Source organism: Callospermophilus lateralis, chromosome 1 (assembly GCF_048772815.1).
Source record: "Callospermophilus lateralis isolate mCalLat2 chromosome 1, mCalLat2.hap1, whole genome shotgun sequence".
NCBI lineage: Eukaryota > Metazoa > Chordata > Mammalia > Rodentia > Sciuridae > Callospermophilus > Callospermophilus lateralis.
In genome coordinates this window covers 127,397,472-127,410,591 of record NC_135305.1, presented here as the reverse complement: position 1 = coordinate 127,410,591, position 13,120 = coordinate 127,397,472, and the positions used below count along the sequence as shown (strand labels likewise).

The 13,120-nt window shown below is 58.8% G+C and overlaps 1 protein-coding gene across 1 annotated transcript in view; it reads left to right on the top strand.

Moving 5' to 3' along the window:
• The window catches only part of Adgrd1 (adhesion G protein-coupled receptor D1), a 97,410-nt gene extending 92,112 nt beyond the window's left edge, over positions 1-5,298 (top strand). Inside the window, 4 exon segments of the mRNA XM_076866320.2 lie at positions 734-860; positions 1,984-2,025; positions 2,412-2,504; positions 3,161-5,298. Coding sequence (XP_076722435.2) covers positions 734-860; positions 1,984-2,025; positions 2,412-2,504; positions 3,161-3,256 — 358 coding nt within the window. The 3' untranslated portion in view covers positions 3,257-5,298.
• The last annotated feature ends 7,822 nt before the right edge of the window (positions 5,299-13,120 follow it).

The following is a 13,120-nucleotide window of genomic DNA, read 5'->3' as shown; positions in this document are numbered from 1 at the left end:
GTCCTGGGTTGTGGGCAGGGTGGGGGTCAGCACTGGCCAGGAGGGGGGGACATCTGTATGCCCTCTGGTTCTGCCACTGATGAAACCTGTGCCATCTTGGCCGTCACTGGGGGTTGTGGGGCCTCTGGGGTCAGAGTGTCCCCTGCCCGACCTGTACAAGGGACCTGTGGGCCAAGGAGACAGCAATGCCCGCCGTAGACCCTGTGTGGGAGGGGATGGGGCCATCAGCAGTGCGGCTCAGCAAGCTCTCGTCTGGTGCCTCCTCCAACCATGTCTGCGAGCAGTGGAGGTGGCCAGGCTGCCTATCCCCTGCAAGCTCCAGGTCTGTGCTACAGAAGTGCCAGTGACTGAAGCCATGGGGCCTGGAGAGAGGCCAGTGCCGTGGTTTCTCGTCACAGGGACGGGTGCTCTTGGATTGCCAAGAGGCGGGACCTTGCACTTGCTGCCGACCTCTCTGGGCCCCCAGAAGTCGGGGCTGGTTTCTCTCTGACCTTCGCACACTCCGCAAGACTTGGATGGGCCACTGTCTGTGTCCTGGGCCACCCTAGGTGATGCTTGAGCTCCTGCCTGCCCACCAGCTCTCAGGGTACAGTCAGGGTCACGTCCTTCCTGAGCAGGTGAACACAGTTCAGCCCAGGCCCAGGCCTCACTAGGTCCTCTGGTCCCTTCAGTCTCAAGGCTGGTCCTCAGGGCCACCCTACCTGCCCCCAGCTCCCTCACCGCTCTCTTCCAGGTTGACAGCCAAAGCCGTGGCCGTGCTGCTGCCCATCCTGGGCACCTCGTGGGTGTTTGGTGTGCTTGCTGTCAACGACGGGGCCCTGGTCTTCCAGTACCTGTTTGCCATACTCAACTCCCTGCAGGTAAAAGCCCACAAGGACCGCCAGGCAGGCCAGTGGGCTGTGGCCCTGACAAGCTGGTGTGCGGGGGGCGTGGCCTCTGTAGCCTCCACCCACCCTGAGCCCACAGTGTGGGTCTCCCCCAGGCCTGAGGACAGAAGACAGGACTCTGCGAAGGCAGAGCCCCAGGGCTGAGACCCCATTCAGTGTGGGGCGCCTGTGCTCGGGCAGCATCTAGGCAGTACATCCGGCCTGAAAGGGAAGAGGGTCAGTCTGCCAGCAGCTCTGGGGAGGGAGGCAGGCAGGGAGAGGAGGCAACTGGGTTATGTCATCTGTGGGAAGGGGAGGCAGGGGGCCCATACTCAGAAACAGACGTGGGACACCTAGAGTCTAAGCCCTCAGACCCACTCACCCCAGGGAGGGCAGGTGCAGGTTCCCTTCACCAGCATGACCCAGTTCCCACCATGCCCTGAGCAGGTACACATAGTGTGGGGGTGCCCCATGGCCAGCGGCAGCTGGTGTCCAGCTCCTTGTTGCTGTGAGCATTCAGTTTTCCTCACGCGGCTTACAGGGCAGGGTGGCAGGTGGCCCCTCCAGCCCGCGTGCCCTCCAGGGCCTCCTTCACCCTCTGCCATCCTCTCCAGTGTCCTTCCCAAGGAGCAAGGCCACAGCAGGATGCCCTAAGGGGCTCCTGCACCAAGGGGGACCTCTCCGTGAGGGTCTGCTGGTGCTGGATGGCAGGTCTGGGTGCTTGGTGATGTCCTTTACTGTCACTGTCATCGTCCTCCCTGGTCTGCAGGCGAGCACCCGAGGTTCCATTGGGGTGGAAGTCTGTGGTTTCCGGGTGTCAGGCCAATGTCCAGCCCAGGATTGTCACCCCTCCCCGAGTCAAGCCTTTCTGGGCATCCACCTGTCTCTGCACCTTTGGCAAGCAGGACAGCCCCCTCTGGATTCTGTCACAGCAGCTGCTGGGTTCTAGGCAGGGTCACAGGAGGGGTCTAGGAGCCCCTCCCCATGTGGAACAGTGTGGCAGCAAGTCCCCAGGCAGGTGTCAGTGCTACCCCAGGGCTATGTGAGGGAAGAGCCCTTGGAGCTCCTTGTGGGTGACAAATGCAGGTGACTGTAACTCTGCTCCTCCCTCCTCCAGGGCCTCTTCATCTTCCTCTTCCACTGCCTGCTGAACTCAGAGGTACATCTGCCCCACCTCCCCACCTCCCCACCCCCACCCTCCACCTCTCCACCCCGCCACCTCCCCACTGCTGTACCGCCCCACCTCCCCACCCCAACACCCCAACACCCCCCCACCCCAACAGCCTCCCACCTCCCCACCAAAGGGGTCTAGCGTGCGGGACAGCCTTGCCCTGCCGGCTGGAGCCTGGCCATGCCACCCTTAGCCAGCCAGTTGATGACCAGCTCGCAGGTGTCAACACGGATAACAACCGATCCTGCCTATCTGGGTCCTCACTTGCCTTGGGTGTTGCGGGAGCCACCTGGTCACTGTTGATAGCACCTCTGGCTTTGCTTCTCCAGCCTCTGAAGTGTCCTAACTGGCTTCTCCTGTCCATCTCCTCCAAGGTGAGAGCCGCCTTCAAGCACAAAACCAAGGTCTGGTCCCTGGTGAGCAGCTCTGCCCGCAGTGCCAACACGAAGCCCCTTAGCTCAGACCTCGTAAGTGCTGTGTGGTCCCCATTTTGGGTCCCCTCTCCCTGCTGAGCCTGCTGGAATGGCGGCCTTCGCTGACCTGGGCCCTTGCTCTGTGCTTACCTTGCCCATTGGAGACGGCTCTCCTTCCCTGAGCTCTGCCCCACTGGGCAGCTGGAGCAGATGCTGGGCTGGGCTCCTCCCGCCTACCCTATGAGTCCTTGCCGAGGTGACTCCTTCCTGGACTTCACGTGAGGGTGCCCCACCCATCCCCATGCTTCCGCCCTTGCGTGCGATTGCTGGCCATTCTGCCCGTTGTCTGGCCCCTTTGGAACACAACGCTATGGAAGCAAGGAGCCGGCTACCTCTGTTGGCCACTCTGACCCCACAGTCCACACAGGACCTGGCCCTGGGGCTCCGTGAAGAAAGGGAAAATGAGAGCATAGCTGTACAGACACAAGAGCAGAGGGTGGACACACCTGGACTTGGGAGGGGACAGTGCGGCTGCTCTGGTCTGGGTTCTCTTGTTCAGGTCCTTGTTTCTCAGGGGAGCAGGGGGCCCCTGTTCCTCTGCCCCTGCAGTGGACCCCTGTGGCTTCCTGCCTCTGGGCGTCCATGCCCACATGGGGTCTGGGCTTCCTCTAGGGCCCAGCTCCCACTCCTCACCTGCTTGTGGCCTACAGATGAATGGGACCAGGCCTGGCACAGGCTCCACCAAACTCAGCCCCTGGGATAAGAGCAGCCACTCTGCCCCCCGTGTGGACCTGTCCGCCGTGTGAGCAGGAGCTGGTGATGACTGCCTCCCAGAGCAGAGCAGAACGAGTACCCTACCCACGTGGGACCCTCTCCCTGCTGCCTGGACATGAGGTCGCAGCCTCCACCTGTGACCCTACGGAAGAGCACCCACCAGCTCCTGCAGCCTGACACCCAGGGCTGCGTGGCTAGAGACCCCGGGGCCCTCCTGCCCGGCGCACCAGAGGGCTGGCTGCCCCTGAGGACACTGGATCCAGCCCCATGCACCCGAGGGCTGGCTGCCCCCTGAGGACACTGGAGTGCATGGTGGCCCACTGTGACACCCATCATGAGCCTCCCTCCTCACCACTTGCACCCAGTAAAGCCGTGGCACGTGGGGCACAGGCTGTCGCTCAGGAGGGGGTTGCCTCTGCCTTGATAGGGGCCCAGAGGAGTCCTGCGGGGGTAGTTTAGGTCCCTGTGTACCCCTGGAGGATCAGCCAGAATGTCCGAGGACTGTGGGGAACAGGGTGGGGTGTCCCTGGTCTGCTAACTCTACCCACACAGCTCCCAGAGCCAGCCCCAGCTGGGGTGCACGGTCTCCTTCAGGGTCACAGCACTGAGGCCAGCCCTTGCCAAGTGGTCAGCTCTGGGGTCTCCACCCATGCTGGGGACTTGGGCTGGAGTCATGCCGCCCTGGCAGGTATGCCCACACTGGTCCTCCACCCTTAGAAAAGGCACAGCCCAGCTGCCTGGGATTTGGGCTGTCAGAGACATTGCCCACGCCCGAGAGTGCTACCTCTCTGGACCCAGGTTAGCCTGAAGATGCCCTTTCCTGGTGGAAGCCTTCTTTCCTGCCAATCGGCCCCAACAGAGCCAACCGCCTCCTGCTGCATCTCCTGTGTCCTCGTGTAAATTTCTCCTTCATTTCTAGGAAGCAGACTGACACTGGCAGCACAGTGACCCCTGTCCTGCCAAGGTGGCCACGTTGCATGGAGGCTGCCTTCTCCTGAGGGGGGACCCAGCAGGGCCTGGCAGTCCTTTGCCTGGCACTTGTAGGTGGACTCAGCTCGGTCCCTGGGGAGGGGGGACCACTGTGACCACTCCTGGGTACTCAGCCCTGGATCGCAGAGGGGACACCATGGACATCTGACACGGGCTGCGAGCAGCCGCACTGTGACCCAGGCCTGAGCATGGCGTGAAGTGCACAGCCAGGTCCACCTGGTTTTGATACTGGAAGCCTCCACTTTACACTGTGACCCGATGTCATGGCCCTCACCTCGTCTGCCCTGCCCAGCGCTGGACTTGATGTGCTTCTGTGAACTTTTCCACTGTCACCTAGAGCCTTTTTTTTTAACAACAAATTATTTTTTTTTTTGTTGTGCTGGGTTCTGGCCCCGGGCCCTGCGCACCCTGGGAAGTGCCCCAAGTACTCTCCTGAGCTGCAACCCAGCTGCTGGGGCCTCTCCACAGCTGGCCTCTCCACAGCTGGCCTGCTCATGGGGAGGGCACCCGTTCCCATCAGGCAAAGCCGTGTGTCCATAGGACCAGCCTCTGTTATGTCCAGGCTAGTCCCCAGTGCACCAGCCAGCTGAGCCCACTGTGACCACACCTTCTGGCCGGGCCATGGTGTAAACCCAGGTGACACAGGCTGAGGTCACTGTGAGACCCAGTGTGTGGGGCCACCGCTCAAGTCTCTTGTGATTTCTGAAACCAGACCAGTAGTAAGGTCTAGCCAGCCCCTGGCCTGCCACCAGCACCCACAAGTTAGATACCAGGTCCCTCGGCAGACACTGGATCAGATTCGGTGCTAGGAGCTGTGGTTTCCACAGGGGTCCTTGCTCCTCGCTCCTCAGCTTTTGGCGGCTCCCTGGGCCTGTGAGACTTTGTGTCCAGGCAGAGTCTAGGCTTTGCTTATGGGCTGGGCACCTTGACCTCCGCCCACCTTACCATCCGTACTCGGGGTAGTCCTCTTAAAAAATCAGCAAGAACTGTGTGTTTAAAGCAGTTCTCGCAGGAGAGATGATGGTGGCCTCTGAGTACTGAAATATGTTGTGATTTTCATGCAATAAAACCACAGTGTCCTTGAGTGGAGTGTGGCCTTGGAGATCTGTCAGTAGTGGGGTCTCTACTAAGGAAGCACAGGGTGAAGGGCGAGGCTGGGGCTCACATGCACACTCAGCATCTCCTGGGTACCCAGTGCACTCGCAGCCTCCATCCCAGTGCTGGGAGTGGACGAGGGAGGGACACGACAACAGAGGTTCCAGGCTGCACCCACCCAGGCCAAGTGCTGCAGGGCCACAGCCACTGCCCTATATCACACATAGTGCCATCACTGCCCCTAGGCCAAGTGCTCACGGCCATTTCTACCCATCCACACTCCACGCCGTGGGGTGCACATTACAGCTCACCTTACCGTTTGCACCAGGTGGTCTGGGCTCCTTTGTGCATCAGTGTTACACACTTAGGCACGTGTGCAGATACTTTATTTATATGTACATGTATTTTGAGACATATTTATATACTACATATGTACTTTAATATATTTTATACCTTTCTATAATACTTGACAGATAATAGATGTACAAATATCCATGTTTTCAATGTCTCTGTGCTTGTGGCTTTTTTTCTTACTTTTTTTTGTGTATCAATTCTTTTCCAAGTCAAAATATAAAAAGTGAGTTCTAGCATCAGAAAGATCAATCCTTCCGTGAGTCTTGAAGCTGCTTTCATGTTGTTGACCAAGTGGCTCCGGGATCTGTTCTCACTGTCAAGGAGACACTCTTAAAGATTTGACCAGCAAAGAGCATCATCAGTATTTTTGGTAACCAGTGTGACGTGTGTGAGCGGTTCCTGATCTGCAAGCCTCTGACTACAGCAGAGGTTGGTTGTGTCCCATGTCCCTGCGTTCTCTGAGTGGGTGACGATTCTGAAGGTATTGGGGGCTTCCATTTACCCAGGGAGCTCTCTCACTCTGTGCTGAGGCTGCCTGGGTCACCTTCCCCTCAGGTCAGTGTGCAGTGAGCTCTGGTGGGAGTCCCATGGACCACCTGGGTGGTATGCTGGGGTGGGTGAAACCCTGACCTGCAGCCAGTCCCTTGAACACTGCTGCTATCCACTGTCACCTGCAAGGCTGGAGGAGGGTGGCCTAAGTGACCAGGGCAGTGTGCCTGGACTTCCTGCTCTTGCCCTGTCCAGGGCACGCCCTCCTCCTGTCCTACATCCCCCAGGTCCCAGCCTGGGCCCCTCCTTCATGGCCCCTAGGCATGCGTGGGTGGAACAGAGGTGAAGGGGACCCTGGGCTAACCCCCCCAGAATGGGCCGGGTTCCCATTCACCTCCACGCAGTGTCCCACTCCTGTCCTTCAATCCTGGGCCCCAGAGTAGCCCGCGGGGGCTTTGGTTTCTGAGCTCCCCAGGCGTGATGATGCTCCCAGGAGGCTGGTGTGGGCAGATGAGGGGAGGAGGCCTGCCCATCTCTGGCTGCTCCCGGCTTCTGGTGATGGGCCTTTGGCTCCTTCCCACCCACCCTCTGTGTAGCCTCCATGCCAGTCTGTGCCAGTTTCCCTTCTAAAACACGTATCCTCAGGTCACATTCAGATGCCGCCTGAGGCTCTGCTTCTCATTGAGACGCGGAGTCTTTGCGAGGGACCTGCAATGTGTGGCCTTGTCTTCTGTGCTCTCCTGTGAACTCTGGGTCACTGTGTGTTACGGGGTCCCTGGTGCCACCCGAGCCCCACCCCCCCAAGTGCCTCATTTGCGCCGTAGCCTGGGCCACCTGGGGTAGTCTCCCACCTCTGGCTGATGGCAGCTTTCTTTCCATTTGGCAATTCAGACAGGACTTTGGTTACCACTGTTTTCTTGTTTCTCTTTGAAGCTGTCCCCTTGTGGCGCCCCTGTGGCACGTGGAAGTTGTCCCTTTGTGGCAGCCCTATGGCACGTGGTCATGTCTTACGTCCCTCTGGGCCAGGACAGGTCCTGACACTCCTTGTGTTTTTGTTTAGTTCTTGGTGCATTATGACTATGCATGACAGTGGCACTCGTGACACCATGCTTTTAGGCACGTGTCATGATCTAGTGGGTCTCATCACCCTCCCCTTTGGCTCCCCCCCATCTGCTCTGCTGCTGTCCCTCCCATCACCATTATGACTTGAGTTGGTGTAGGATAAATATACAAGTGAAATCATTTTCCTCCTGCTCTGGATGAGCACGGGGACGGCCGAGTGGCTCCCCAGCAGGGGTGTCAGTGTTATCCTCGGGTTGACGGTGAGAAGCCCGGGGAGGGAGAAGTGAGATGAAGGGCCCCCTTGTCACGGCAACTGTGTCTTAGTGGCATTGCGTCTATAGATCCTGGGTCTTCAGAGCTGGGATTCTGGCTTCTGGTCTTTACCACCCTCCCCTCTGCTCAGGAGCCTCCGGCCCCAGCCCAGGCCCTTGACAGTGGAGACGGACACAACTGGGTCTTCAAGTATTGATGGATTCAGACTCTGGTTTTTATTTTAGCGATCGTGTTGAGTTTGCAACACCCACTCTGCCCAGATCTATCTCCATGAAGAGCACGGCGCAGGCACCAAGGTCCTGGGGACAACCCCAGCTCCTCCCTCTCGGCCCTTCTGTTCCTGTCCTTCCTTGCACTTGTCCACAATTCTCAGTGGTCACCTGGTCTCCAGGCCATGCTTCCAAGGCCTCCAGGGGACGCCTGAATCCGTGACCGTATGGGCCCTGATGCCACTTGGTCCCACCTGTGTGTACCTGTGGTAAAGCTCACTTTCTAGATGGGTGAGGTTGACGGAGACAAGGAAACAGCCTCTAGTCACAGTTAACCGAGAGCTGAGATATGTGAGGGAAGGGAGAAGCGTGGCCCCAGGGTGGCTCCAGGGCCAGGCTGTGGACAGCCCTGTGCCCAGGCAGGGCCCTGACTCTCCACTCTGGTGCCATCCCCAGAGGTCAGCAGTGGCCTGACAGCTCTCCTGTGCCACAGCAGGGCTCCCGGGGTCTTGGGTGGGCACCACCTGTGGTGGGAAGGACCCCACCCTGTGTGCTGGAGACCTGCAGCTTGGAGCTGAAGGGGAGCCTGAAGGGCTACCACCTGCTGCTCTCGTGTCTCCATGGACAATTGTGTGATTGCCCTGTCACTCCCCTGGGACACGTGTACTCAGATCTAATCAGGGAGAGCAATGGCCTGATGGCATCTGTCTGGGGATGAGCTAATGGCTTCCCCCTGCATGGGGCAGGCTGCTCCTGTAACTGGGGCTGCTGGAGATGCCTCTGCTCCTTCAGGTTAACAGGCTGTGCTCATCAGCTGCACTGCCAATGCCTGTCACCGCTCTACTCCTGGTTCCCGTAGCTGCACGAAGTGGAGTCTGTCCCTCGCTGTCTGGTGAGGGCTAGAGATGGACACTGGCCAGGATTTCCTTGTGTGTGTGGGAGGCAGGAGCCTGCAGAGTCCTCCCTCTCGCCTGGCCTGCCAGGAGGCTCTGTCCTTCCCATGCTCGTCCCAGGCTGCGGGCTGCTGTGTGGCATGGGATGCTGGTCCCCGGGCTTGGAGGTGGCTGCAGGAGGTCCCCTCCACCTGGAGCTAGTCCTGTGTTCCTCAGCACACAGTGTGCCCACAAGTCCCCTGGCAGCCCTGGTGCAATGGCAGTTGCTGATTCCTGGGCGGGGCTGGGCCTGGGCTCCTGCATGTCTGCCAGGTCCCCGGGCATACCTGGAGGAGCAGGCTGAGCACTCACCTGCCTGCTGGGCTCCCACCTGCCACCCAGGACACGTGTCCAGCCTCTGAGGAAAGCTGTGGGCAATGGGATTTTAAGTGGAGGCCTGGGGGAGCCTGGGCTCTGTGGGACGGGGCACTCTGGAGGGCACTCCAGTGCTCTTCAGCCCGGAGGGACACTAATACATCCCCTGGCCTCTCCTGACTGCCCCGGGAGTGTCCCTCCATAGCAGGGAATTTGGGTGGTTGCGATGATGTCCTGGAAGGACACCGGGGACCGGTTCATAGTTTCTATTCAAACTTGTCTCTCCGTGAAGTCGGTTCCGCCCGCCATGCTGGGTTTTGGGACGACTTCCCTCTGCCTCCAGAAGCTGGGTGGGAAGTGGGGCTGCCAACAGCAACCCTGGTCTCACCTGAAGATGCTCAGCTCCCTGCATGACAGCGGGTTGGAGCAGAAGCAGAGGGTTCTCCCACCGCCACCCCCATGTCTGTCCTGCAGACTTGGCAGGTCCAGGCTGGAGGACCCATTCCTCTGTTGCCCTGGCATCTCTTTGGAATCCAGGGAGCCTCAGCATTCATCCTAGGCAGCTCTGCAAGCAGCCAGCTGGGCATCACCTGGTCACACGGAGAACCTCAGATCTCCCACCTGGTCCAGGAAGACCCCTCTCCTCAGGCCTTCTGCTTCCTGGGTGAAATGTCTCCACTGTCATTCCAGCTTGGTTTTGGACGTGGAGTCAAATTTTAGGAGTGTCCCAGGAGCCTGTCTCTTTATTTTAGTGTGCATTTATTAATTTTTGAAGAGTGGTTTCTTAAGGAAAATACTAGTCAAAATACTAGAACCATAAAAGAGAAAAAAAAATCCAGCGATTGTTGGACTCCAAGGATACCAATTTATTTATGGTCATTTCCGACTCTCAATTTCCAGGTCACTCCCGTGGGTTCTGGAACCTTCCCTGGGTTTGGTTCCTCTAGAGGCATTACCTTCCGTCCACTCCCAAGGACCCAAGTGACAAGAGCTGCACTGGGAAGATTATTCCTTTTATTATAAAAGACACAACTACTGTGGAAAATGTTGATTATCAATAACCAGAAAGAAAGAGGAGTCCCCCGGGGCCATGGCCCTGGAGAGCGGGCAGAGCTTCACGGCCATCCTGGGTGTGTGGGCACATGGACCTGTGGTCCTCCTTCCTGGGCTATACTTCCTCCTGACACAGCTAAGCTGTGGTGCTGAATATGTAGGTGCCCCAGGGAGGTCTGTATGCAGGCTAAGACAATCACAGTCAGGTGCTCCACATACCTGCCACCTGGCATGGTGACATGTTTCTCTCCCTCTCTTCCTTTCTCCTCCCCTCCTCCCTCTCTCCTGTAAGAACCCGTGGGAGCCACCCTCTAGCAAATGTGCAGGATAGTATTGTCAACTGACCACCAGGAGGTTCCGCAAATCATCAGAAGCAGAAGTTCTGTGTGACCTAGCGACTCCCCACCAGCTTTGCATCCATAGGACGTGAGGCCTGGGTGTCGCGGGTGCCTGCGCTGCTGCGAGTGTCACAGCTTTGCTCATGGCAGCCAGGCCTGGTGGCAGCCCCTGCTGACCCCAGAGGCACGTGCACAGAGCAGTGTGTGGGCGTGATCTGGAAACTGAGCCTGGTCAGCCTCCCAGTACCATGTCATGCTAAGAGGGTCACTCACTGTAGGAAGCAGAGGCGGTGCCCACTGCAGGATGGGGAAGGGCAGTGCCCATGTGCCCACAGCTCAGAGGGCACTGGGGGTGGCATTCTCACTGTCTTCAGTGCTGTGGGCTCCCTCACATGTCCACTCACTCATCAGGTCAGCTCTGTTCAACCACCATGGCCAGGCTCCTCCAGGGGTGGGATCCTGAGGTGACGAGAGACAGATAAGTCCTGAGCCCGTGCTGCCTGTGTGGGGGATGTGACAAGAGCCAGGAGGAGACACACACTACTGTGGGGCTGCCGGGGGTCTGTTCTGGGGGAGGAGGAATCCGAGGGCCCCAGGGCTTCAGGAGGGAGAGCGTGGGTAGAGACTGTGCAGGGACCTGGTTCAGCTAATGCACATGCAGAGGGCTGGCCTTGGCTGTGGCTGTGGACAGGTTGGCTGGACACAGCTCAGAGGCACCAGGGCTTTCCTGCCTCTTAGAGTGAAGCCTGCTCCTGGGAATGGCCTGCAGGGCCCAGCAGCACGGCTTCTGTTTCCTGGTGGCCCCATCTCCCTCCCTCTGCATGTACCCTGCTCTGGCCACAAGCTATTTGCATTTGCAGGGCCTTTGCACATACTGTCCCCAACAGCGCCACCCAAAACTGTCACGCTCCTGAGGACAGGGCAGTGTCAGGGGACAGCCCATGCATCCTCTTAGGTCCCTGCACTGGGGGAGAGGCAAGCTAAGCGTGACCCTGTGGCTGTCTGACAGCTTATCTTGAACGAGGGGCCCTGTGTGTCATTCTACAATGGGCCTGTGGTCATTTCCCCAGGAAGGCTTTGGGGCTGGGAGCGGGGATTCTATGTGGAAATAGTAGGAGAATGTCTGAGGCAAGCCATGTATCCAAACCCGTGGTGACCAAAGTGTGTGATGGTGTCTCTGGGGACTGGTGGCTTTCTGCAGATCCATGGTCTTTTCCTCTGGCACTTGCCTGTCTGTCATTTCTGATCATGTCCTCTGCAGGGCTCTTGACTGGCAGCACATGGGATCTGAAGGGTGGCTCCCCACATCTGGGAGGCTGTAGGCAGGACTGGTTGGGGGCTGGGGCTGCCAAGTCCGTTTCCCGGAGTACCCCTTCCACCCCGACAGTCTATGACCTCAGGGCAAACACCAGGCTGTCCTCTGGGTCACTCACCTGCCTGTTCAGAATTCTCAACTCCTCTGCCTCTGCCTGCATTCCCACAGCCTGTGGGACTTTTCCTCCGTGACCCATTGGTTTGACTTCTAGGCAGGTGGGGATTCTCAGTCCCTCTATCCCTCTGTGGATGAATCTATGTGAGGGCGGGGCTGGCTAACCAGATTTACCTCCTCAGTAGCACTGACCCTGGCACGTGGCCGGAACTCAGAAAAATGCTTGCAACAGGTGCCCCGGCTTCCCCCAAGTCCTTGCTGTAATGAGACATGCGGCAGATAAACGGTAACAGCACACAGCTGTCCTCAGAGGGGATCATTGCTGCATTAGGAGCTGGTAATTAAAGCCCAGGCAGACGTCACTCCTCACTAGGATGGTGCATGAGAGGCCAGGCCGTGGAGAGGTGCTGAGGGGGTTGGTGCTGGTGAGGGAGGTAATTGCTGTGCTGTTCCATGACACGCGCTTTGTTCTCCACGGCTGAAATTGACTTTGATGTCTTTGAGAGCCTTAATGCATTTTCATTTCACAGAGTCTTTCCCCTCAGTTCTCTGCGGAGAGCTCTGAGGACAGGTAATAGGCTGGGAGGAGAGCTGAGGATGAGCAGAGCTGCCAGTCAGCTGGGCCAGCTCCCCAACCCATCCCATGCAGGTGGCAATGGGGACACCTGGGGTCCACATGCAGAGGGTGGGGGGTGCCAGTCTTGTGGCTGAGCTGGGACAGTCAGGGTGTTTGCAGGAGGGACTTGCGCTCCCAGGGACCCGAGTCTCAGGCCATCATCTCTGCCAGGGAGCGCCACGGCTCCTGGGTCCAAGCCACAGGCCGACTCTGGCCAACTCAGATAAAAGGCTTTCCCTGCAGGACCCCCTTCCTCGCCACCACTCACCCTCACAGCCAGGGGGCTCGATGCGAGGAGCTTGGCCAGGCCTACGACCTACCAACCAGGCTCTGTCCGCCTCTGCATCAAGCCTAACACCTGACCACCGGGAAGCCCTGAAGTGGAATGGACTCCCACTGACTGCGGTGTCCATCCCTGTTCTCATGCCAGTGTGTGGCTGTGACGGAGGAAGAAGGGGAGCTCAGGCCCGGTGGCCCACAGGCACACCTGTGACAGCACCATCCCTCACCTGGGGGCTGGTCCCCTCGGGGACCTGGGCAAACTCTCCTGGGACAGCGGCTCCCTTGGGCCCCACTCGGTGAGTGCCTGGCTCCCTGAGCACTGGGAGAAAACTTGCCATGTCACCTAACAGGTACAGATCTGAACTGTCCTCAGGAGCAGCATCACCTCCCGCGGTTTTGTTAGGATCCCCCGAGGGACCCCGCCTTGTCCTGCTTCTGTGGTGTTAAACATGGACGCAG